This window comes from Hyaena hyaena, unplaced genomic scaffold (assembly GCF_003009895.1).
Source record: "Hyaena hyaena isolate Hyena2069 unplaced genomic scaffold, ASM300989v1 scaffold_932, whole genome shotgun sequence".
In the NCBI taxonomy this organism is placed as follows: Eukaryota; Metazoa; Chordata; class Mammalia; order Carnivora; family Hyaenidae; genus Hyaena; species Hyaena hyaena.
In genome coordinates this window covers 221,885-248,763 of record NW_024081563.1, presented here as the reverse complement: position 1 = coordinate 248,763, position 26,879 = coordinate 221,885, and the positions used below count along the sequence as shown (strand labels likewise).

At 39.2% G+C, this 26,879-nt stretch overlaps 1 protein-coding gene across 7 annotated transcripts in view; it reads right to left on the bottom strand.

The window, feature by feature from the left end:
- Positions 1-26,879, bottom strand: part of HUWE1 (HECT, UBA and WWE domain containing E3 ubiquitin protein ligase 1) — a 164,995-nt gene that overhangs the window by 76,919 nt on the left and 61,197 nt on the right. For 6 of the 7 annotated variants that reach the window (XM_039221008.1, XM_039221009.1, XM_039221007.1 and 3 more), the window contains 16 exons: positions 26,514-26,664; positions 26,243-26,370; positions 25,506-25,646; positions 25,211-25,316; positions 23,363-23,497; positions 22,461-22,562; positions 21,892-21,972; positions 14,066-14,172; positions 13,715-13,892; positions 12,089-12,180; positions 11,280-11,491; positions 7,725-7,782; positions 6,524-6,700; positions 3,397-3,642; positions 2,005-2,138; positions 1,122-1,216 (listed from right to left, as the gene is read on the bottom strand). In XM_039221008.1, coding sequence (XP_039076939.1) covers positions 1,122-1,216; positions 2,005-2,138; positions 3,397-3,642; positions 6,524-6,700; positions 7,725-7,782; positions 11,280-11,491; positions 12,089-12,180; positions 13,715-13,892; positions 14,066-14,172; positions 21,892-21,972; positions 22,461-22,562; positions 23,363-23,497; positions 25,211-25,316; positions 25,506-25,646; positions 26,243-26,370; positions 26,514-26,664 — 2,143 coding nt within the window. The remainder of the gene's footprint in view (positions 1-1,121; positions 1,217-2,004; positions 2,139-3,396; positions 3,643-6,523; positions 6,701-7,724; positions 7,783-11,279; positions 11,492-12,088; positions 12,181-13,714; positions 13,893-14,065; positions 14,173-21,891; positions 21,973-22,460; positions 22,563-23,362; positions 23,498-25,210; positions 25,317-25,505; positions 25,647-26,242; positions 26,371-26,513; positions 26,665-26,879) is intronic. The other variant, XM_039221011.1, reaches the window with a different exon arrangement.

Genomic DNA, 26,879 nt, shown 5'->3' with positions numbered 1-26,879 from the left:
CAATCTATAACCTCATCTTAACTACATGTTTAACAACCCTATTTCCAAATAAAGTCGCATTTTGAGGTGCTGGGGGGTGAGTGCTTCAGCATAGTATTTTTGTGTAGGTGGGGTGGTGGTGGGGAGACAGACACACAATTCAATAATACCCTCCCCTTATAAGGGGGAATAAAGAAAAAAAAAAAAAAAAAGAGCAAGAGGCAAGATAGTGAGAAAGGGGAATAAGAAACGGGGCAGAGGGGAAACACCTGGGTGGCTCAGTTGGTTGAGCATCTGATTTCAGCTCAGGTCATGATCTCATGGTTTGTTGAGCTTGAGCTCTGTATAAGGCTCCCTGCAGCCAGTGCGGCGCCTCCTTCAGATCCTCTATCCTCCCCTCGTGCTCTCTCTCGAAAATAAACGTTTAAAAAAACAGGGAGGGAGAGGAAAAGAGGAAGAAAAAAATTCAATTTTTTAGCTGTACTGGCCACCTTATAAGCGTTCAATAGTCCACACGTGGCCAGTGGCTACCATATTGAACAGTGTGGTTCTAAAGTGTTCCAAAGACACCTAAGACTATCATTTGCCATCTTTAGGCAGTGAAATTAAGCTTGTGAAAAGCAAGCATACAAAAATTAGAGTCCCACCATACTTTGATACAGTAACTTCTAGGAATTAACCTTCCGTTTGCAGAAAACTATATAAAAAGATGCTCATTTTTAAAAATAGTACATTAGAAACTTAATAGGGAATAGTTATTCCCTATTAAGGGTTATTCACAAACCCTTTATACATGGCACTTAATGTCAAGCAAAAAGAGATCTAAAATATTATCTCTAAGATAACCAGAACCATGTTAATAAAATGTATCCCCAGGGGAAATGATTAGGTAGATACTTCCAAAATATTATTTATTTGTGATACAAATGAGTGATTGTTCTCTCTACTACACCTCATAATTTCTATCATTGTGTATATACATTTTACAGAGTAAATGATGGAAATAATTTTAAAATAAAAATGAAAGGAAAAAATTCTCTAAAGAGAATAGAACTAACTAAATTTTTCATAAAAGACCTATAAAGACATAGAGACAGAACTCTGAAGAATTAATGGCTAGGATTTTAGTTTCTTGGAGTTACCTGATCTTTTTCCGCCCTGGGTCGTACCTGCCTTCTCATCCTTTGGAACCAGTTTCTGCATGTCCGCCTGGCCAAATTCACACCCAGATGGTAAGCTGCAACAAGACAAACCATGAACAAAAACCCTCATAGCTCATTTCTAAAGTTATGCTTGGCTGACGCTATCCTTCCTATAATAGGTAAGTTAACCTAATTGAAATATCTGCAGTGATCAAATTCCCGAGGTAGCATTCAACAAGGTTTTGAACTCAACGCTTTGGATTTAGCTAACAAATTTAAAACACCTATCATGCTCACACAGCATAATTAGGACATAAGATCAAAGATGTAGACGAGAACACATTTGTAAGCAAGCCCCCAGGCTGGAAAATGGGAAGGACAATACTATGGACTGAATGTTTCTGTCTCCTTAAAATTCGTATGTTGAAATCCTAATGTCCAATGTGATGGTATTAGTAGGTAAGGCCTTTGGGAAGTTCTTATATCTTGAGGGAGATCCCTGATGAATGGGACTACTATCAATGAATGAGACTAAGCATAAAAGAAGCTCTACAAAGATTCCTAGTCCCTTCCACCATATGAAGATAAAACTATTCAAAGTCTGCAACTCAGCAAAGGACCCTTATCCAACCATGCCAGCACCACAGTCTCAGACTTCCAGTTTCCAGAACTATGAGCAATAAAATTCTGATGTTTATAAGGATCCAGTTTGTGCTATTATTTTGTTAGAGCAGCCTGAATGCACTTAGACAAGGAACCCTCTGAACTATTTACTAATAAATGGTCTTCTATCCTTGACCAAAGCAATCCTCCAGGATCACTGAACTTAGTTTCTCCATTAGGAAAGACAATAGAGACAATAAAGAGATGATCATTCCCTTACCTGTTTGGGGTACACAGGGAGAGAAGGACAGTGCTTTCCCATACCAGGGAACAGTATAACTGGCTCAGCTTGCTCAGAACACTCAGACCCAACTGAGAACCCCACTGGTTTACGGAGATGGAACGAATCTCACTCTGCAATCAAAGTAAACAGAAGCTGATCTTTGTGATGCTCTCCTCATCATTTACAGTCTGTATCTAACATCCCTACTCACTGCTTTCTGTAAAGTGAAAGACAACAGTCATGGGCAACTTTTTGAACAAACAGTTCTGTAGATTCACTGACAGCCTTTTAAGTTTGTAGGTGGTAGGGAGCTTGTTATTTTCTTCTTATTTCTTAACTTCAATAAATGTTTGGATTTAATTTCTTGAAGTGAAAATTTCACCTTAATTTTATTTCATTTAATAGAAAGTCATGAAAATAAATCCCTAAGTTTTTTAATGTTAATTGAATTGTTTTCTAAATAGTTTGTATCTGTGCTTTTCATTTGATTTGATCCAAAGAATACACTCCTGCTCAACAGCATAAAACAGGGGTGCTGAAACATTACACCATTAATCTTTAGAACTGATAACTTGAGAACAAACGGCTGTAAAACTGAGCACACAACAAAACAGTTTCTGGAACTGTAAGAGGAACCTCACATGGATAACAGGCATAGGGTTTGATATTTAAGTAATCTTTATCAATCTGTTAATTACCACTGAATTAAATGTTCTGTGGTCAAATTTCCTATGTGCCATCCATCATTAGGCCTACACAGATTTGAAAAAAGATTAGGAAATAGTAAGGCCAGATGAGCACCCAACTGAGGCTTGCCTACTAAAAGAGATCACTACTGGGGCGCCTGGGTGGCTTAGTCGGTTAAGCATCCGACTTTCGCTTAGGTCATGATCTCGCAGTTCGTTGGTTTGAGCCCCGCGTCGGGCTCTGTGCTGACTGCCAGCTCAGAGCCTGAAGCCTGTTTCAGATTCTGTGTCTCCCTCTCTCTCTGACCCTCCCCTGCTCACGCTGTCTCTCTCTCCTAGAAATAAATAAAAACACTGAAAAAAAATAAAAAATAAAATAAAATAAAAGAGATCACTACATATCCCACTTGGCCTATATAGCTGTCCATTATTTATACCAACCTCTTTCCCTCTCAAGAATCCCTCTCAAGAAAGTCCAATTCACAAATTATATGGTAACCCAAATTCTAATGAAAAATGAAAAGGGGGGGGGAGTGAAACTAGACAGCAACCTGAAACATAAACCTGTATCACTCACTGAAAAAAAAGCTCTTCCTTAAGCAGCTAGCCCAGGTAGAACTGCTTCTAAGCACATTAAGATACTCAGTAAATGCCCTAGGTATTTTACCAACTTTAAACCAACTTGCTCACCCTTAATTCTTACCTGTCCAACTCTGCAAGTATGAACAAACATCATGATGTAGGCATGGGCAGCAGTAAGTGCATGTAGTAGAGGTGTGGCCTGAGCTGAGAGAGTAGCATCAGCAACATTGCCGGCACAAGCCAGTTCTCGCAACAACACCGAGCCCCCAGGGGATTCAATTGGGCGGTGTAACGGCTCCAAGGATGAAAGGATGGAGTCCAACTGAAGGAGACCCTCCTGAAGAACTTTGGGTTCATGTGACAGTGTCTGAAACAAGAATAATAAAGCATTAATGTACAATGAATTTCACACCCATGATGTCTTTAATAGTCACAATAGAAGAAGTGCAAAATAAGTCTCACAAATTTCAAACCTGGCCATGGTCTCCCATCTGGTAAATGGTAGAGCCAAAATATGACATTCCTAAATGCCTCCTTCTAGAGCAACATTTTATTTCTCTCAAATGAAAGGTTTTCAAATGTGATAAGCCAATCATATTTAAAAGCTTGTGATGGCCAAACTGAAATACTGTTATAGAAAGGACTCCACAGTGTGTAATTAACTGCAAATTTTTCTCAATAGGGAGCAATATGAGGCAAGGTTCCAAAGCATGGAAGTGAACCAGCAATACAACTGTTCTCTTCCAAAAATGAGATATGATTCTACAATAGGTATCAGCTAGGCAATTTCCTTTTTTATGAGACAACTCAAGATTATACGGCCCTTGTAATTTGCTTTTTGAATCTATAGAAAAATCTGACAGTAAAACACTATCACTTCCCATTCCAAAGAAGAAGAAATTATGTGTCTTTCCTGTGGCTTTAAATAAACCTATCCAGGAGTGCCTGGGTGGCTCAGTCAGTTAAGCGTCTGACTTCGGCTCAGGTCATGATCTCATGGTTCGTGGGTTCGAGCCCCGCGTCAGGCTCTGTGCTGACAGCTAGCTCAGAGCGTGGAGTCTGCTTCAGATTCTGTCTCCCTCTCTCTCTCCAACCTTCCCCTGCTTAGCTGTCTGTCTCTCTCTCTCTCAGAAATAAACAAACCTATCCATTCTCACACAGTATCTTAGACGTAGATGGAGCACAGCCCCCTTTCCTCTCTTATGAACAGTACTTAAATATTGCAAAGAGTAAAGCATAATAAAACATTAAATATAGCTATGTAATAATTATAGATCCTTCCAAATCCATAAACAACTGGATTACTGATTTTTAGCAGCATTACTTACCACTGTACAACCCAGATAAAAAAGGAGCATCATAGACTTAATGAAGTCCCTATGAAAAGGTCAATGTCTTTCGTGAGGGAAGAAATAGAACTCTTTTTTTTCTTTTTTTTTTTTAATTTTTTTTTAATGTTTTATTTATTTCTAAGAGAGAGAGAGAGACAGCGTGAGCAGGGGAGGGTCAGAGAGAGAGGGAGTGACAGACTCTGAAACAGGCTCCAGGCTCTGAGCTGGCAGTCAGCACAGAGCCCGACGCGGGGCTCGAACCCACGAACCGCGAGATCATGACCTAAGTGAAAGTCGGACGCTTAACCGACTAAGCCACCCAGGCGCCCCGAAATAGAACTCTCTTAAAAACTGTTAAGAAGAATCTCAAGGGACCCCCAAATAGATAGAACTATCTTGAAAAAGAACAAAGTTGGAGATCTTAAACATCTTATTTTCCAAACTTATCACAAAGCTATAGTAATAAAAAATGTGGTATTGGCATAAAGACAGACATTAGGACCAAGAGAATAGAATTAAGTCCCAAAATAAACTCTTGCATCTATGATCAAATGATTTTTGATAAGGGTGTCAAGACAAAGGTGCAATAGAGAAAGAAAGGCTTTTAAACAAATAGTGGTAGGAAAACTGGATATCCTACCACGCAAAAGAATGAAGTTGGGCCTTTCCTTACACCATATGAAAAAATTACTCAAAATAGATCAAAGACCTGAAAGCAGCAGCTAAATATATAAAAACACCTAGAAGGAGCCATTAGGAAAAAGCTGTACGACACTGGGTTTGGCAATAGTTTTTTATATTTGACACCAAAAGCACAGCAATGGCAGTAAAAAAAGATAAAATGGACCTTATCAGAATTGAAAGCTTTTGTGCATCAAAAAACATTATTAACAGAGGTAAAAGGTAAAAACACTATTAACAGAGTGGGAGAAAATATTACTAATCACTTATCTGATAAGAAATTAATAACCAGAATTTATAAAGAACTCCTACAACTCAAGAAAAAACAAACCCCACTAAAAAATGGGCAAAAGACTTGAATAAACATCTCTCCAAGATACACAAACAGCCAATAAGCACATAAAAAGATGCTCAACATCACTAATCATTAGAAAGATGCACACTGAAACCATGAGACTGAATTTCACATCTATTAGGTTGGCCACTATCATGGGGGGGAAAAAAGAAAATACCAAGTGTTGGTGAAGATGCAGAGAAATTGGAAGCCCTGTGCATTGCTGGTTGGAAGGTGTGTACGTAACACTACCAAAATATACAGTTAAAAATGGTTAAAGTGGTAAACATCATGTGCTGTGTATTTTACCACTATTTAAAATAAAGTGCTTAATTTCCTGGCAAAACTTGACTAATCTTGAAAAAGGAAAAGTTACATTAACTAAAGAATACCAGATTGTGTTAAAAAGCATCCATGAGAAAGGATGACATAATAATAAAACCCAGCTCTAAAACTTTCTTAACGATATTCTTTCCCTTCCAATAAACTCAAATGTTAGAAGTATGTACCAAACCTAGGAACAACGAACGACTTCAACTTTTCAATGAAAATGATAGGTCATGATCTCATGGTTTGTGGGTTGGAGCCCCATGTTGGGCTCTGTGCTGACAGCTAGCTCAGTGCCTGGAGCCTGTCTTCAAATTCTGTGTCTCCCTCCCTCTCTGACCCTCCCCTGCTCATATTGTCTCTCTCTCTCTCTCTCTCTAAAATAAATAAAACATTAAAAGAAAATGATGTGACATACTTTATTAGGCACAAGATTCACTTGTAGTACATAACCACAAATTTCTTCATTATTTTTTGGTTGAAGGTAAAGGGAGACCACAATAAAAACATGTATACAGAAGCAGTGCAAAATTGATTCTAGAAAGAAACGAAAATGTTTAGCCAGATGCTCTTACCAATATGGATTTGCAGACACCTGCAACAGCCTGACAGGCCGCAGATGTGGGAAAGTCAATGGGCAGATTAGGAAGACCCAAAATGGTGACCAAAGGCAAGAGTCCTTTCTGATTCACAAATTCCTGGCAGTGGTCATCTGTTGTATTGTTGCTCAGAATAGATTCCACAAATTTCATCTAGGTAATGAAAATTTAAAAAAAAATGTTAGAGCCTAACACCTGGAACTAAAAGGCCAGCTTGGAGTAAGGACAGGGGTAGCTTTGTATTCATAAAATTGGTATTTTCTAGAATACCAAAACCTCTGGTAAATAGGTATAGAGATATGATACGGACCCTAAACATCTGCCCCCCCCCCCCCCACACACACACAAACAGGAATAATTATTTCTCCCAAATCTACCTTTCTTGGCCACACCTAAAGTTATAGAATTTGAGAGCACAGAGAGGATAAATGACTTGCTCAGGGCTACACCCATGAATTAGTGGCAAAATCAGATCTAATTCTCTTAATTTGCTCCTTCTAAGATAGTGTGTTACCTCTCCCCTGGAAGCAAATATGGGATACTTTCCCTCAATGTGTTTATAATACAAATGAAAACTAGAACTCCAGAAGAGTGACTTGTACCAAAACATTTTTTAAGGGTAAGAAACTAAAATGTGGGAAACAAACACTCAGGCACAAAAGACACCATCTCTGGAAGTCTTAGAAATGCTTAGTGGGCTAGAATAATTGCTAAGCGGGCTTCCCCTTATAGGGAAATAATTGTGGGAAATTTCAAACTCTTCACTTTTCTCCTGAGACACACAGGAAGTTAAAAGAAAAGGCCACACATTACTATATTTTTAATATATAAAAGAAATCAATGGGAAATCTAGCAAATAAAGGGAAAAATATATGTTGGACATATTCACAGAACATAATACTGGATTGGCCTAACAAATCCCACTTTACTGTTTGGATTTCAATTGGGAATAGTAGCAATGAACAGAAAATCGGGAGGATCTAAAAAAGGGGAAGAGTGCTGACCATTTTTGGCAAACCAGTCTCACAGAACAAGGTTTGCACATCTTTGCCCACTGCTTTGCCCTGTAAGGGCTCCAATGAAAATAAGTACAAAAATCACTGGACTATTTGGTAATCCCACACATTTTCCAGAATAACACACACCTTTATTCAGTTTGCCCTACCATAAGTCTTACCACATTAAGGATGTAATCCATGAGGGGAATAGGAATACGTTCTTCTGTACCAACAACCCTGTTAAGGGAGAAAAGAGTGAGTTATACAAATTCACAATGCCAGTACAAGAAAACAAAGGAAAGGGAAATAGCATGAAATTCTAGGGCCTTTCTCTATGTTAAGTCTTTAGTCAGCACAGGGGGGGAAAAAAAGAGCTGAAATCAAATCTGAAGCTAGCTTTTCTAGCCTGACTAGGCTGAGAACACAAAACAAAAACCCAGGCCTCCACAAACTCAGCATTTGCATGTATCACAAAAGAAACTATCTTATCTTAGGCAAACTATCATAGGAGGAATTCATCAATATGAAAATATGAAAACAATAAGTTCAATCGAGACTACCGAAACATTTGCTTGAAGATAGGAGCCAGACAAAGAAACAAATACAACAAACATCTTACTATGTTTTTGCCATCAGGTTTAAAGTTATAACAGACAGCAGGAAATGGAATTTAATTTCATTCAAAATTCCATGCTTATATTGACAAACCATTCAGAATAAAATTTATCAAAGATGAAGCCAACAACCAGGCCCTCCTTCCCTAACAATTTATACTTGTATCACAACAGTCCCTGAACTATCCAAAAACTGTGATCAGGTCTTTTGCTTCAAATACTTTAATGCTGCACCACAGACGAGAAGGCTGCAATAATGCCATGGCTGCAGAAAATGAAGGCTTTAGCCCAACCTTGGCTTTTGCAAGAAACAGAGGGGGAAAACCCACAAAATACATTAAAATAAAACAAAATCTAACTCAAAGATAAACCCTAGGAAGGGTCAAAACTTGAGTCTAATAAGGATTATTCTGGATATAGGCCCTTGAAGACATTTGGTAAAGGGCAGAAATAAAAGAAGGGAGAGGTGGGGGGAGAAAGAGGGCAAGAAAACTAGCAAGAAGTTAATAGTCCGTAAGATGTAAATAAAGATTTGCCAGGCATCAAAATGTAGATTAGAAAGTGGCTTCAGTGATAAAATATCCAGAGCTAGGGTTTGGCAAGGATACTGTTAACACTCTCAATGAAGAATACAGGGAAGAACTTACTACAAAAGGAGGGCCTGTAAGCCAGGAGTGAAATGATTCCACAGGAAGACTGCAACTTTCCTTGACCATTAAGTTCCTCCTCAGAACCACTGCAGCAATCCCTACTTACAGCAATCATCCAACCGGGCTTGACTATACCTCCTGGTAAAGAACCTAGAGATCCATCTCGACAGCTAAGGAGTGCAGCTGTGGCTCTAGCCCAAATGAAACACTTACCCTTTGTAAAAACCAAAGATAATGGCAACGAGCCAAAGTAATATTATGAAATGGGGCCCAGGTACTTCCTTCATTTGCTAGATAGAAGTTAGGAAGTAGAACAAGAGAGAAAACCAATTGTGGTTCTTAATCCATATCTAAGAACAAATCGGCTCAGTAACCTCTTTTTTCACTATCCTCATCTTTTGGCTTCCAGGCTCAGAACACCATGTAGGAATAGTAAACACAATCAACTCCCCTTTGGAGGTAAAAGGAAAAGCTCCTTTAAGAATGAGACATTTGAGCTGGCTTTGTAGGAATTTGGTAGATAGAAGATAAAATAATCTGCAGATGGGGATAAGTACGGATATAACACAGTGACACATATCCCAAGAAAAGCACGAAGTGAAAAAATATGAAGCCATGAGAAAATGTCAATTTACTATGACAGCTTGAAATCTAGGCACGTTAGATCTAAGGTGTAAGATGTCCAGGTAGAGAAAAAGTTATATGCAGGTGAACATGCCCAGCTTCACTCAAAACCAGCCTTCCACCTCTCAAGTTTAAGAAATCCTTCCTGTTTTGTAGCCGGGAAAGGAAATCCTATCCCAGCAGGGTGGCTGACAATCAAGGGTGTGGCAAGGAAACACTGATTCTGACTCCTCTGCATGTAAAGTCTTGCTTTCTTTCAGGTGTCTTCCTCTTCCAGAAAGAGAACATTTTAATCAAAATAAAAGATGCTGTTAGAATGAAGGTAGAGTTGCCTTCTCAGACAAGGGTTAAGACATTTATCTGCTCAACAAAGCAATATACAGTACTTAGTGGTTAATGCCTCTCCTCAAAAAGAAAAAAATAAAACTCATACCAACAGGCTCATTACTTCCTAAAGTTGCAAGAGGGCACCAGTTTGAGTGTAGGCCTCCATTCCTTCTATCGACCATAATTTTCTCTTAAGTTCTGAGCCATCTTTTAAGATTAGCCTAAACCCATTCATATCCACACCTAAAACATTTATGCTTTTCTCAGAACTAATTATTTATAAACCAAAAGAGCACTTATTAAATGAATAAATGCATGCATGACAGTCCAGAGGGATCACACCCTTAAGAGTTACACCTACAACAGTTACATTTCGTTCCTTGCATGTGAACAATATAAGCTCAAAAAGCCTGGTGGACTATCCACTACCATCCAGCAGTCTTTAAGCCCACCACCATCCCCATTTCACCATCTAGGTAGTCGATTTTAATATAAAACAAACCTTAAATAGAAATAAGGAAAATCTACTGTGCCTGGTTACAATCATACAGTACATTCCAAAGACTTCTGATTTATCTGGAATGGACAGATAGTAATCAAACCAACAAAAAACAAAGACCAACCAACAACAAACCCCTGTAATTCTTTTTTTTAATGTTTTATTTATTTCTGAGAGAGAGAGAGAGAGAGAGAGAGAGAGCGCGGCGGGGGGGGGGGGGGGGAATCAGGGACAGAGGGAGACACAGAATCAGGGACAGAGGGAGACACAGAATCTGAAACAGGCTCCAGGCTCTGAGCAGTCAGCACAGAGCCCGATGCGGAGCTCGAACCCACAAACCATGGGATCATGACCCGAGCTGAAGTCGGACATTCAACCGACTGAGCCACCCAGGCACCCCAACAAATCCCTGTAATTCTGAAGGACTTCTTAGGAGACAGGCTTCAAAAGTGCAATGTTCACATGTACTCACTTATGCAAACAATCAACCAATGATACAAATAGTAAATCAGGGGCACCTGAGTGGCTCAGTCGGCTAAGCATCCGACTTCGGCTCAGGTCATGATCTCACTGTTCGTGGGTTTGAGCCCCACGTCGGGCTCTGTGCTGACCATCAGCTCAGAGCCTGGAGCCTGCTTCAGATTCTGTGTCTCTCTCTCTCTGATCCTCCCCTGCTCATGCTCTCTCTCTCTCAGAAATAAATAAAACATTAAAAATTTAAAAAAAAATACTAAATCAACACTGGGAACACAAGTCCTCTGGGAAAAGCTCATCAACTTGATATAGTGAACTGATTCAATTTCATGGACTTTTTTTTAAGGAAGGACACCTTGCTAAAGCAACCGATACAATTAAATATGAAAGGATAAATGATACACAATGGTCAAAAAGAGAAAAACTAGACTCTTAGAGCTAGAAGAACCTTATAATGATCTAATCCAACAACTCAATTGCTTTTATGGATGAAAATGACATGCTCAAGTTCACAAGGCTAGGGAACCTAGGTCTTGAAAAACTTACTGCTGATTAGGCTCAGTTTCATTCTGTTGGGCAGAATTAAAGCTCTGCATGGCCTGTACTTCTTCTTCCTCCTCATCCTCACTAGAGGCCTCTTCTGCAGCATGATTAGACCTTGGAGGAGGAGCAGTAGCAGTGCCATCTGCTTTCTGGATTGATGGCTTCTGACAGATGTATTTAGGGTCTCTTCCAAGATTACAAATTTCTTCAAGTAACTGAAAGACACAGGAAATATAATTATTAGTAAATAAGAAATGGGACAACTAACATTTTTGGAGCATTTTCTATGTGTTGTACACAGAAGTGCCGACACAAAATACTTTATCTTGACATATGTATGTAACATACATCACTCCTGGAATAGTCATCAATTTTATTTTGTAAACAAGGTAACTGAAGTTCCATGAAGCTAAATAACTAGTTCAGAGTCACACAGCTGTTAAGTGACTAACCTGATTCCATGTCCTAATTCATAAGCACCAGGCATATACTATACTATAACTGGCAGGACTACTATATGTAGGGGGAAAAAAAAAATCAAGAAACAAAGATTAGAAAAATATGTTTTTAAAAACAGAAGCTAAATCCTAGCACCTTGTTAATATCCTACAGAAGAACACAATACTTAACTGACTTTCTGGGGATGGGGGAGGGGGAGGGCGGGGGCAAGGACCAACCCCAAGGACATGAAGAAAATAAGGTAGACCTAATCTTCTAGGCATAGCCCAAGAATCCTAATGACCTCCAGTAAGCCAAGCTTTCTTCTTAAAAACTCCCCCTGAACTGCTCTCTCCAGCCTTATCACTTCCTACCTTGATGATCGCAGTCGTTGCATCTGTTTTGAGGGTGGGCTGATGTCTCATGAGCTCATCAACAGCACTCCCCAGGTTAGATGCAGTATCCCCTTAAAGCAAAAAATGAACTGTTAGAAAGACTGAAGAAAACAGAGCTTGAGCTATTTTCTCTGCCAATATGAGGAGGAAAGAAAAGGGCACACAAAAGTGAGCACACAAGTGGGGGAGGGACAGCGAGAAGCAGATACAGAATCTCAAACAGGCTCCATACCATCAGCGCAGAGCCCAATGCAGGGCTGAAACCCACAAACCATGAGATCAAGAGTGGGATGCCCAACCAACTGTGCCACCCAGGTGCCCCTAGTAAAACATTTAAAAATAACCATGTATTCTATATTCTACTCCAGCAATCTCTAATGCCAAGGTCTGAACTTGTGGGGCAGGGGGAGAGGGAGAGAGGGAGGAAGGGAGGGAGGGAGGGAGGGAGAGAGAAAGGAGCATAAAACCATTAACACACTGGATGCCCCGATAAACAATGATAATGGTTAGAATGCTACAGTGATGGCTGAAAGCACAAAGCACACTTGTGAAAACCAGATTCCTTCTGGAGCGCTACCTTCTCACTATTCCATAATAATTTGGCCTCAAATATGCTGAGAAGGAAATCTATTAATTTCTTACTATCCTAGGGACTTGAACATTATTAGAATCACGAAGACCAACACCTTGAGATTTTGTATCTCCTGTTGAAAGAGACTAGATGGCAGGCCTGGAAATCTACTGCCCTAATACCGGTTTCTCACTAGCACCATGACTGTACATTTAACAATGAATGGTTGATAGTTTGAGGAACACCACTCCTTTGTTGCTGACATCTAAAAGGTCACTTGGAAACAGTCCTCAGCCTCTCTCAAGCTCTGGCCACTGAGGTGTCACAGTGGTACAGAATGATGACAGGTGGAAATTTGGACTCCCAAGGAGACCCTCTTCCTCCTGTTTTGCTGCCTCTGTCAGACCCCATGCCCTAGGTAACCTCGTCCCCAAGATCTCCACTGGATAATTCCTGCTTCCCTAGGTTCTCCCATCGTGGTAAAGGCACAGTATAGGCCCCACCACCTGGGAGCCCACATAGGGAATCTGGGACTGCCTCTCTTGCCCTGACCCAAGAGGAGGGGGAATAGCCTCTGCAAGTCACTCTGCTATAGTCAGCTTCTGACCAGCCCAAAAACTGCAGCCAACTGAAGCATGAGGGTATGGCCTGGAGGTACCACCCAGAAATCTGGAGCCATTCAGGGCACTTGGGGACATGATCTGGTCCCCCTTGGTGGCCTAGGAAGAAAAAAGTTTCCAATGGCTAAAGTTTGGTTTTCCCAACACTTGTCCAAATTTGGAATAAAACCTGAACTTAAACACACACACACACAATGAACTGTTGAGAAGCATGAAAATATGATAAGGATGAAGTATTCTTTTCTACCTGCAATACAATGTATACAGTGATATAGTGATAATCCCCATTAAGCTTAGCACATCTAGATAGAGAAATGATGTGAGTTCAAGAAAGAGCTTACTTGCCAACTGGTGGCTTGATAATCATCTAAAATCTTGGCACCAATTATTATAAGGTAAATCCTGGTGACTTACCAAGAGGATCAGAACTCCTCCTCCTTCGCATGGCTGGGAGGTAATCTGGAGACAGAAGAACTTTGAAAAGACGTTCAAAAGGCTGACACTGTACAAATGACTGAAGACCTCGGGCATTCAAGCAGAGTGCACTAAATACGTTTGGGAGGGAGCCAAGGACTTCACGGGTAGCAGGAACCTAGAGAGAAGATAAAGTGAGTTTGAAGACATCTAAACTAATTCAGGTGTAGATGCCAGGGAACTTTGACCAGGGTACTTCACAGAGACAGTAGGGTGTATGTCTCTGTATCCCCCTCTGCGGGGAGAGGTATATATAGAGCAATCATTACACAGAAGCAGAAAAGGACTCACATCTTTGATAAGCAGTGCATGAAGCATGACATCTGTTAATCCATTGTCCTGGAGTGAGGAGAGCAGTGATGGTTCTTGAAATACAAACACAGTCACCACTTCAGTAGCTAAAAAAGATGAGAAATATGAGAAACCGGGAGATTCGGTACAGGTATTAACAACAACACTCCAAATGCTTAAAAAACAAAACAAAACATACTCAACGTACAACTGAAATGTCTCTGAAACAGAACTTCCTAACGCTGATCATCAACAGATCATTATTAAGAATTTGGTGACAGGGGTGCCTGGGTGGCTCAGTCAGTTAAGCATCTGACCTTGGCTCACGTCATGATCTCACAGTTCATGGGTTCGAGCTCAGAGCCTGGAGCCTGCTTCAGATTCTGTGTCCCCCCCCCCCGGCCCCTCCCCCACTGGTGCTCTGTCTCTCTCTGTCTCAAAAATAAGTAAAACAAACAAAAAAAATTAAAAAAAAAAAAAAAAAGAATTTGGTGACAAACCTTTAAGATTTTTATGGGCAATATGTACAGGCATAAACCTTCTAAGAGCAATTAACACAAGGCCTGCCAGCTCATTTTATGAGATTTAAAACTTTTGATTTTAAAACCTGACAAAGAGGTGCACACGCATACAATATTAATAAACCATGTGTAAAACAAATTTGTAATGCTGATACCTGAGACCTAAAAGATATCAAAGGATTTTCTCAGTTTAAGATGGTGAATAGAGCACCTCTCATCTATTCCAAATGTCACTGAAATGGCAAATATATGACAATTACTGGGGCACAACAGCTATCAATGGCCTTTGGGATTTCTGATGGTCTATAAACTTAATGGAAAATTTAACTCCTTTTGTGCGTTCCTACTAGTATATAATACACCTTTCTATAGACTTTTTCTTTCTTTTTTTTTTTTTTTTTACAAATGTCTGAATTCCAAGGGGTCACTAAAATTGAGTATTCATAAACTACAACTAGTATTCTACTAGAGGTTACTAGGACATCAAATCTGTTATTTTTACAGAGGTCTCACTAAAATGCTATGTGATAATGCTACTGTGCAATGCGACAGTTTAAATCCTCTTTCAAAATTAACAGATAACCAAATATTAGAACTTAAAAAAAGGAAACACACAAAACCCAACTGGGTCCATATGGGACCTAACAACTGACTCCTAAGAGTTAAATAACGAAAGACAACTCTCAAAAAATTAATGATTAAATTAAAATTCTAGAATCTACAAAACCCATAAAACAGCAATGATGTGTTAAGACAAAAGGTCCCTTAAGAATAAGGAAACAGAGAGGCGCCTGGGTGGCTCAGCTGGCTAAGTGTCTGATTTCAGCGCAGGTCATGATCTTGCAGTTCGTGGGTTTGACCCCGTGTCAGGCTCCGTGTTGACAGCTCAGATCCTGGAGCGTGCTTCAGTTTCTGTGTCTCCCTCTCTCTACCCCTTCCCTGCTAGCGCTCGATCTCTGTGTCTCAAAAATAAACATTAAGAAAATCTTTAAACAAAGACTAAAGAAACAGAAATTTTGAAACTTTGTAAAAAATAAAAAATTTGTTAATAGGCCTCTTGAAAAATTATACAGAGAAATTCTCTCAGAAAGTGACATGAGATCAACATGGTAGGCTTACTAGTTTATAGAACAGGGTTCCCAGGAGAAAATATGTAAGTTAAGAGGAATCAAAGGAATTTTCCTGAAGAAAAAATATTCATATATTAAAAAGGGCCTATACCAAGTGCTATGAGAGAATAGTGAAAAGAAACAGAATGAAATACTTCCTAGTGAAATATTTGAATAGAGAAAATGAAGTTACCTACAAAGGAACAAGATCCAGTTTAACATCATGGTTATCTACAGTATGTGACATTAGAAGACAATGGAGAAATGTAAACACTTCAAAAATTACCCAAAGATGTACTCCAACAAAATTTAAAAAATGAACCAGAGAAGGAAAGTCAAGAGTTACTAAAAAAAGACGAAAAAGGAAATGATGAGAAAGGGGTGAAGGCAGGTTGAAAGTCTTATTTTATCCAGTCTGGCAGAAGACAAAGTAAGAAATTTTTTTTAAATGTTTTATTTATTTCTAGGAGAGAGAGAGAGACAGCGTGAGCAGGGGAGGGTCAGAGAGAGAGGGAGTCACAGACTGAAACAGGCTCCAGACTCTGAGCTGGCAGTCAGCACAGAGCCCGACGCGGGGCTCGAACCCACGAACCGCGAGATCATGACCTAAACAAAAGTCGGACGCTTAATCGACTAAGCCACCCAGGCGCCTCAGAAATTTTTAAGTTTAGATGTCAATAAAACAATATAGGAATAACCATTACCAAAAAAAAGGAGTAAGAAAATTAAAACTTCATCGACATATAAAATTCTTCCTTTAAGATAAAAAAGGCACAATAGTTGAATGAATAAATCATTGGGCCAAAAACAATTAAAAGGTGGATTAAATACTTGAAACATCTTTTAAACTGTGAAGAGCAGACAAAGTAAGTTATAGTTAAAAGGTACAAAATAAGTCAAGGTGTGAACTTACCACCTCAGGCTTTTGTCTTAAAAGCACAGAGCTACACCTTTATTGAGTAGAAAATCCAGTAGAAAGGGAATGCATTTTTGTTACAGATGGCAGTAACACCAATCATATGTGATGGAGCCTGCTGGAAAGTTGTTGCTTTCTAACCCATGACCAGGTCACTCCTGATAAAGGACAGGGCTCAAGAGTCAGCCCACCTAGACAGCTGACTGCAGTCATTTTGATACTGGAGGATACCTCAATAAAGGTGTGACAACTGTTCATATTTTTATAGACATTTGGATGGTAGCTAATGGCCTTATGGGTTTTTTTGGTCAATGGGCTCAAAAGTCACCACATTCAGGACCACATATGCCCAAAGTGCTTTCTACATTGGGAATATATTGCTTCTCAAACTTTGCATATTACAATTAAAGTCTGATGTCTCAACTAATGTCAAGACTGCCACAGAGGAAGCTCATTATGCCATAGCTGACTGACTTGTTCATACTTTTCAAATAAGCTCAGATATTAATCCTTACCCATGGCTCAACAGGCCCCATAAGACCTCCAGCCATCGTAGTCCCCAGACCCTTAAAATGTGGCCTAAATGCTCCAATGCTACTGGCCTTGGCCCAAACTCGAGCCTCCCAATGTGATCTTTGCACCCTTTCCTGCCATTGGCATCATGGTCAATGGGAATCCATACAAAGGGGATAAACACTCCTTCTCTGACTGGGAAATTCATTTTATCAAGACACTGCCCCAATCTGCTGGTTCAAGTACTATGCCCTCACAAAGACTCAGTGTTACACAAGCCTGCTCTTGGTTTATCCTTCCTGCCATGCTACTACCAACACTTAATATAGGCCTCACTAAATATTAGTTTCCTTTTAGCATTCAGATAACACTGACTGATGTGGGTACACATTTTATTCATTCAGTCTGAGCATGGGCAATAAAAACAAGGCATTACCTGGGACTTCTGACTTACCACCTGCAGACAGCAGACCTAATACAAAAACCTAATAATCTACTTAAGGACATGCTCTTAAATTTATAAAATGGACAATGGTCTACTAAATGGGTCTCTCTTTGGCCACTTTTTCCTTTACCTAAAGGGTGAACCTTTTAGTCATATGACATCCTAACAAATGGACCTCTATATTCCTTTTCTAGCCATAAAAGGGACAATTTCCATGTACGGATCTATAATGCCTAATAGAATCCATCCCTCATCACTTAAAAACTTTTTAATCCTGGTGTAACCTATGCTAGATTGGTGGTGCCTGTACTGAGTGGTTAACAGAAAGGTATCCACTGAAAACTGAAGGCCTTCACCCTCTCATACTCCTCTGTATGCCACTTAGTTTCAAAGGTTCATTAACTGGAAGTTCCTCTTGGTAGGAAATGTAGATCTTGGTGCCTGCCTGTTCCCACATCTATTAATTTTATGGTTATTCTAAAGAGGAAAGGAAGATCTTGGGTTAGTTCCCAGTACTAACATTCTCAAATAGGATGCTAGCTCTGGATCCACCCTATTACAGAGATAATGAATGGGAACTCAGTACAGAATCTGGGATAATAATACCTGTGACTTCCATAATAAATGGGCACCTCCACCATAACAAGGCCTATAAACCACAACAGGTCTGAAAATATTATGGAACATTCTGGTTCTGGTTGGCCTGGCAATGCCGGATATGGCTCATGGCCTGGGTTTGGGAATCCAACATTCCAACTCAATCAATGCCAAACTCCTCGGTCTCCTTTTATGCCCATGCTATGACCTCAACTGTTTGGGGGATATTCAAACAGTCCACAGTTCCCTGTAAAAAAATTACTCTATTACTCCTAGAGACAAGAGCATACTGATATTCAGTCACTTTTATAACTATTTCTCAAATGTCTAAAATCTTCCATCAAAGGCTTGGGGCTACGCCAGGACTCGCATCAACCCAGCAACCTAGATGATGATTTCAGTACAATGGGTTGTCCCAGGTTCAGTGGTAACACCCCCAAATGTTAACTGCACCTGTAATGGGTGGCCGCATCACTTGTAACCATTCCAAGGGCCCCATTATCTGAGAGTCACACACTTCAATTTCCATTATTCCACCAAAGCTGCACCAACATTTCCCATCATCCTCAACCTAATGGACAATATTTATGTAATAGTAACAGAGAATGTAACCTGAGCATTAAAACTCTAGCAATGTTAACAGATGCCCAAGCCCAGGTAATCAGTTATATAAGTAACTCTTGTCTCCTTGTTGGCAATCTTCATATGGATTACCTGCCACCCTCTCTGGTTAAGCAGTGCATAATAACCATCATGGTGTTAGCATCAGCTAAGCTAGGAATAGAGCACAAGCAGACATGAAACATGTTAAAACGTGGCAGCACTAAGACAGGAGGTGAGAGAGAAGAAAAGACAGTTGGGGAAGTTAAAAGGATATAGTTGGGTATAAAAGTGGGGTAAAAGGGCCAGCGGCTGAGAGTGGGAGGAGTCAGAATCCTTATTTGGTTGGTTTCTGCACACAGTTGTTGAAGCAACACATCACAACCTCACCATATGCTTCCTCATTGACTTCCTTCATGCCCTTCCAGCTTCCCTCATTAATCCAGTCTACACAATGATGCCCCCCACCCTGTTGAGACTATTTTGCCCTTGAATGTCAACCCTGATATAATTCGGCCACTAGAAACTCCATCCTCCAACCACCTTGGGCTACTGGATCTCCTATGACACAACTCCTGTTCAGCAAAGTCATACATTATACTCCATCAATTACTCCCCTCTAATCCATATACTGACCTGTGTCCTACGAACATTTAGTACTCAGGTACCCTAGTTCCAACCAGAATGTTTAGCTCTTCCAACAAGTTTTGCCACAAAAGGGAGTTGCACCTTAGAGGTGTTTTTAATTCTGTAACACAGATAGCTTTTACAGAGGCTATCCCAACAAAGGCACAACTGGCAGACCACATAAACCAAACAGCTCAAGCCTTAGAAGTCCTTAATGAGGGACAAAGCAGTCTAGTTGCTATGATAGTTGGTAAAAAAAGATTGGCATTAAACTATCTACTGTTATTTTAAGGTGGCATTTGTGCCTTAAAGGGACTTCCTGCTGCATGTGGGTCAATATATGGGTTAAAGTACCCAGAATAGTTCAATAAAATAAAACAAACTAAACAGCAAACTATATTATAAAAATGTACCAAGAGATTCTCAAAACCCCATTAATTTCGTTTCCTGGCTGTCTCCTTCTGCCTGGGGTGAAAGGCTCTACTATCACTTATGGAGCTAAAATAATCATTGTTGGCCTAATTATTTTAAATTGGCTTTGCAAATTTGGTTCCTCTCAAGTACAAGTTTATTTACAGGAAACTAGGAAGGTTGCTATGTTAATTCAGACAACAGGGATGAATCAAGACTCTAGAGAAGGAATTCTGTCCTCTACTAATGTTTGCTTTAGTGTTCTAAGTCTCATTTCTGGCTTCCTGCATCATTCTGAGAGGCCTTACCTGCTCCCCACCCCACCCCACATGTGTTCTCTTGCTGCCTCCTTAAAACTTCCCTTTTATAAGATGCCTGTGCACCTTCTTTTCTCTGTTCTGGGGCTTTCTCCCAGACAGAGCCATCCTTCTCTGCATCTTGACTTGGGACTTCTCCATTTGTGTCACAAATCTTTGATCATAACAAAGGGCTGCTGTCCTGAGTTGTCATATGAACCTAACCTTGGGAGGGAGTCTATGTCAAGATGAAGGTACTATAATACAAAGAAATACTTCCTCAACCTGATAAAGAGGAACAAAACCTTCCACTAACCTCAAACTTAAAGGTGAAATACTGAATGCTTTCCCCTGAATTCAGGAACAAAACAAAAAGACCCATTCTCACCAATTCTATTTAGCATCATATTGGAAATGTTTGCCAATGCAGGAAGACATAAAAAGCAAAAAAATTTATTAAAAAAAAAAAAGAACCATTTGTAGATGACAAGACTATATAGAATAGCTTAAGAAATTAACAAAGCAATTATGGGGATGCACCTGGGTGGCTCAGTCAGTTAAGCGTCTGACTCTTCATTTCATTTCAGGTCATGATCCCAAGGTGTGGGCTCTGTGCTGAACATGGAGCCTGCTTGGGATTTTCTCCCTCCCTCTCTGCCCCTCCCAGACTCATGCATGTGCTATCTCTTCTCAAAATAAACTTGAAAAGAAATCTTTAAAAATATAAAAACAAAGCAATTATAAACTACTAAATGATTTTAGCAAGGTCACAGGATATCAACTTAAAATATAAAAATCCTAATTTGCTTCAACAGGGGAGTAAATACCAATTTGAAGTACCTAAAACCACTCCCCCTCCAGACACTCCGAAGTATCAAAAAACACGTGCTACTGGTACAAGGAGGTTTTCTCTATTTCTGCACTTCCCATCACATTCTTTTAGTTTCTTTCTTTCTTTCTTTCATTCATTCATTCATTCATTCATTCATTCGTATTTTAGAGCAAGACCGAGAACCCGTGGATAAGGAGAGAGGAGCAGAAGGGGAGGAGGGAGAGAAAAGGGGGAGGGGGTGAGGGAAAGAATCCTAAGTAGACTCCATGCTGAGCATGGAGCCCAACATGGGGCTTGTTCCCATGATCCTGGGGTCATGACTTGAGCTGAAATCAAGTTGGATGCTCAACCACCTGAGGCACCCAGGTGCCCCCATTCCTTTAGTTTTAATGAAAATTCTAGAAGCTACGTATCTCAAACACTATCCTAAATATGCATGCCACTCAATAAATGCCAGTTAATAAAAATGAGGTTTTAACAATAGCAATACTCAAAGTATTGCCAACATAAAACTGCAAAGATGTTTTCACAAATACTTACACAGTACTCATAGCTTCTGAAACTGCATTTTCTACAGTGAGAAATGATTTTCTATACTGTAGTTGGTGGGGTCTGACATTCAATTCTAAGAATGGAAACCATTCTGATTGAATTTTCCAGACCAAGATTAAGGACTAACCACTGAATAAAGTCACACTTAAACAGTAAGTATGGCACAAATGTACAACAGTACTTATCACACATGGTTTATAATGTATTGCTTATATAATGTATATTTGGTATTCAAGAAATGGATATTTAAAACTGAACTCTGATCTTTATTTCATCACTAACTAGAAAGATACATAATCACACAGTGGACAAATGTGGATAGTAAAACGCTATAAGGATATAAAATTGTATATAGAGAACTGCCAGGTCATTCCAGCTTGGTATAACCAATTATTAACACAATTTACCTAGGAGGAAGAGTGATGGGCCATAGTATTCTGCATTGCTGATGATGTGCTTCAGGGAGGTAGGGAGAGAACCATCCATCACTAAGAGAAAAGAAAAGTGAACATCAAGGAGAACATGATTAGTCCAGGAGTAGTTTTATGAGTAGAGTTGATGGAGCAATATATTACATATACCACCACTGTGGTAAATAAACAAACTCCTGTGTTGATTTCAGTCTAATGGTTTCTAGCTTGTGTCCCCCTCACATTCTATTATTTATCTCTTGTCCGTGAAACAGCCTCTTAACAGTGGGTGAAAGAACAAAAGAATACAGACAAAGTGGAGTAGCAGGCTGCAAGTGAGCAGAGTCAAAAGCTCAAAAAGGAAAAAAAAATAGGTGAATCATTACATAAATAGCTAGAATTCTTAGGTCTAGGAAAAGTGACACTGAATAACTAAAAGCTATTCAAAATGGCATGCCTTTTCTTAAACTTGTCTTATAAAAAAGAAAAGTACATAAGAAAGTATGAAAATCACTGATCTCTGAGAAAGTCAAACATCCTTCAAAAAAGTATGTACAATCAAATACCATGGCGTATGCCGTCTGAGAAAGCAGGGTCTTGAATGGCCTTCTTGAGGAAATTCAACATGGATTTGAGAAGTGCTGCTCTTTGTGGAATACACTGGACTCCTGGCAAGGGAGAAAGATGGAGGATTATGTTGAATTCATCATTAGACTAGTGTGAGCAGGCACATAAAACAAATTTTTAGAAGACGCATACACACTCTATCAGCACTAGCAGACATTCAAAGTGACATCTCTGAATGGTGGGAAAAAGACTAAGCTTTGAAATTGGGAAAGTAAATCACTAAGGCCTACACAAAACTAATACTAAAATTAAAAGCCTGAAATAAAACCACAAAGTAAAAGATTAACTTTTTTTTTTTAATATTATTATTTATTTCTAGGAGAGAGACAGCATGAGCAGGGGAGGGTCAGAGAGAGAGGGAGATACAGACTCTGAAACAGGCTCCAGGCTCTGAGCTGGCAGTCAGCACAGAGCCCAATGCAGGGCTCGAACCCACGATCTGCGAGATCATGACCTAAGCAAAAGTCGGACGCTTAACCGACTAAGCCACCCAGGTGCCCCAAAGATTAACTTTTTGATCCTCAGTTCCTGTTTTAGATATTATCTGCTCTCTGAAATGGCTGCTTTAATAAAATAATTAATGTGTGGAGGAGGGTATTTGTGGGGATGAGCACTGGGTGTTATATGGAAACCAACTTGACAATAAACTATTTAAAAGATAAAAAATAAAAATAAAACAAGATACTGTGTGAAAAGCTGGAGAAGTATGAAATACACATTATAAGCAAATGGACACCAGAATGGCACAGTAACATGCACAGTCCTAAGAAGCAAACCTCCAAATATACCACTAAAGCTATTCCCAAAGCACCTTATTAGTTTAGTAATTCTAGTTACACACCAGGACGGGGGCCAGGTCCAGAGCCAGAGGAGATGCTAGTGCTGCTGCTGGAACTTGATGCCCTTAAGTCAACATCTAGCCGGTGCTCCATAGAGATGGATAAGCCTGGACTACTTTCCATAGTCACATCTGCAACTAAAGGAAAAGCTATGATAAAGACACTTGTTAGAATAAAGGCACCACCAAAAGAACGACTGTTAGAGAATTTTTATCCCATTAAGGTGAGATGAAGGATATAAAAATGAAGACTAGATTAGGACACTGAGATCCAAAATAAAAATGTAGCTTTTCACTGATAGAAAAGTATTTAACATCATGCGTTATTTAAGATATGCAAATTAAAAACGATCCTTCAAAAGAAATCCCTTTCAATATTTCTTAACCACCAAATGTGGAAGGAAAAACAGTGGTAAGTAAAACATGCAATTTCATATATTACTGGTGGGTAGCAGACAGCAGGCAGAGCTTTTTGGAATTTTAACGCAGTACATGATACAAAATTACTTCTTACAATTTGTACAATAAAGTTCCACTAGCAATTAACCAGTTTACATTTTTAAATACTCTCTTCTAATCTTTTTATACATAAACATTCACACTTGTGCCTACCTATTACATACATGGAAGCACAACTCATGGTTTTGTAACCCATTTTTTTGTTGAATAGAAAATTTTCTCTACGAATACATCAGAATCACCTGGATTGGTTGTTAAAAATGTGGATTTCTCATTCTTCATTTGAACACTTACTGAATCAAGAATTGCAGATAGGAACAACATCTTTAGCAAGCACTTTAATTTAGTCTTATGCTTATTATAGACAACCACTTACAATCAACAGTGAGGCTTTAAATAGTCTATTTAATAGATGTCACATCTTAATCAACACTCTGGGATCTCACCTATTAACTTAAATGGCAGCTTGCACACAATAAACCAAAAGTAGATAGTGGGTAAATGAGTTTCCAGGGATAGCAATGCACATAAATAACTGTATTCAGGAAAAACAAAGAAAAAAAGGAACAGCAACCTACGAGTATTTAGTGTCAAGAATGAGAGCATTAGAAATTGTAGTATTTTTATTATAAGCATGATAACAGATCATGTAATGACATCCCAGGCCATCAAGAATTTAAGTTCTAAGAAAGCGGTTTTGGAGAACAGTTTTTTTGTTTTTATTACTATTATCATGAACTATGCATGCAAGCGGCAGGGAGGTTTTAAAAACAGCACACACATGATGATGAACCCAAAGATTAAGAATATCAGGTCACCTATCTTTTTGACTTGATGATCTAAAACATGTTCTCTATTCAACAACTTTTTCACCTGTCTTCAACCTTCGCAAAATAGTCCAACAGTTTCAAAAGGTCCCATTTTAGAGTCTACATTCTCATTTTTCCCAAATACATATTTAAACACCTATCAGGCACTACTGAAGATACAGCAGTGAACAAAACAGTATCCTAATCTCATGGAGTTTACATTTTAGCGGGAATAAGATAATGAACCAATACTTAGAAAACAGCTATTAAAGTCTTGAAATAAAAGAGATTAACATCACAGAGTGACTGTGGGGCTCTACTGCAGCTCTACCATCTGTTTCACCTTCCATCTCTATTCCTGACAACTTGTGCCTCAGTCTTTTAGAATTTTCCTCATAAAAAACAACATACAAATCACTTATGTAGAAAAATACGGTTTTGTATTTGTACAAATGTATATTGAAATCAGTTGTGCACTTTAGAATTTATGACAAGGAAGAATGAAAATTGGGGTTGTATGGGAGAATGGGAAAATTAGGAAAATGTCGAGCACAAATAAAAAGACTTAGTAACTGTTAATTACCATCCATATCAGTTTCCATTTCTTCTCCTTCTTGTGTAGTACTAGGTCTCTGGATCTTTGGCTTGATCACAAATGGGCATTCTTTTCGGCACAAATCTACTTCATGCTACGATCAAGGGGAAAACAGTAAGAAAATCCTACATATATATGAGGGAATATAAATAATTATAATGAAAGAATGTCGCAGGCAGATTACAAAATTGGGTTTCTAAAAACAGAAAAGGGCTTAAAATGGCTCTTTAGGCTCAACTCTTACTGGGTAGGTCTATGTTAAGTGCTCCTTGTATAGTAATACCTCAAGTCTATAAATGAAGATAGAAAGTCCGCTATGGGATTGAAAAGCTGCCATGTCCAGGTTGGTGATGAGGTCAACCACTCTGACGGCTCTGGTGACAAATGTTATCTGATCCTGTTCATCGCCAAGAAACTTTATGACCTATTGAAGAGAGAAAAGTAGGCAAAGCTAATCTAAGGAAAAAGCACAAAACTGTGAAATCTCTTTTGGAAACATGCACTCTAGGGTCTTAGGGAGGTGTGGGGGGAAAAAACAACAGGTGTTTGTCAAATGATAGCTTTGTCAACTTCTGAGACTCAACCTCCAGAGATAATGGGGACCTACATTACCTTTCAAGATGAAATAAAATATTCAGGGAGAAAAAAAGCTGGTGTTCAGTGCCCAGCACACACTAAAGTCTAATACCTTAATAGCACAATTTACAGGGTACCTTTACATATGTTTTCTTTAGGGTGATAGCCTAAGTTCATCAGAAGATTACCTGGGGTCTTCTGACTATCAGACCATGCTGCACTTTAATCAATTCTAAATAATGAAGATAGCTGCTCTTAAAAGTTGTTAATGAGACAGATGACTAGAATGTCAACTAGTAAAATTAAGGAAAATGTTTTCTGGGTAAGCTTTCTTATGCTATCTGCTCTCACCATGAACCATTCCAAACTTTTAATTCCATACTTGCTCTTAGTTCATATCCTCATAAATGTTTTTTTTTTTTTTTTTTTTTTAAAGTAGAGCACCTTCAATAAGGCTTCCATCATTCCACAGGAGACCAAGGCTTCACCACCTGCATCATAGCTGGCCAGATGGTATAAAAAAGAGAAGAGAGCAGTGGCAAACTGGTGAGGGTATGGATCCATGGAAGGATCTATAAGGGAAGTTGGGAGAGACAGAAAAAGAACAAGGTCAAAATTTGATGTTAAGCTAGCAAAATGTTAAATTAAACAAAGACTGACAAGCAAAAGGGTAAAGTTCTTCTTGCTGTCTAAAATAACAACCATCAAAACTTACCAATCATGGCCTGGATGCAGTTCCGCACAAGTACAGGCAAAAACCCATGGTAAGAGGCAGTTCCGGTACAGTCAATAATACTGCTGAGTTTGGGAGTTCTCTCCAAATGGACAATTGATGTTAATGTTCGTAAAGAAGCAGCTTTAATCTCCTATGAAAGTACAAGGCAAACATGGGATGTGTTAAACACTGGATGTGAACTAAGTTGCTAATACACAAAACTCCAAAATTTAAGTCAATCTACTGGTAACTGTTTAGGGGAGACAGAGGTCTGTTGAGAACAACACTGAAAATCCAGCACTTGTTAACTCTGTAGGTAAATATCCAAAGAGGAAAGAGTAAAAGAGCCAAGCTTCCTTCTTGGGG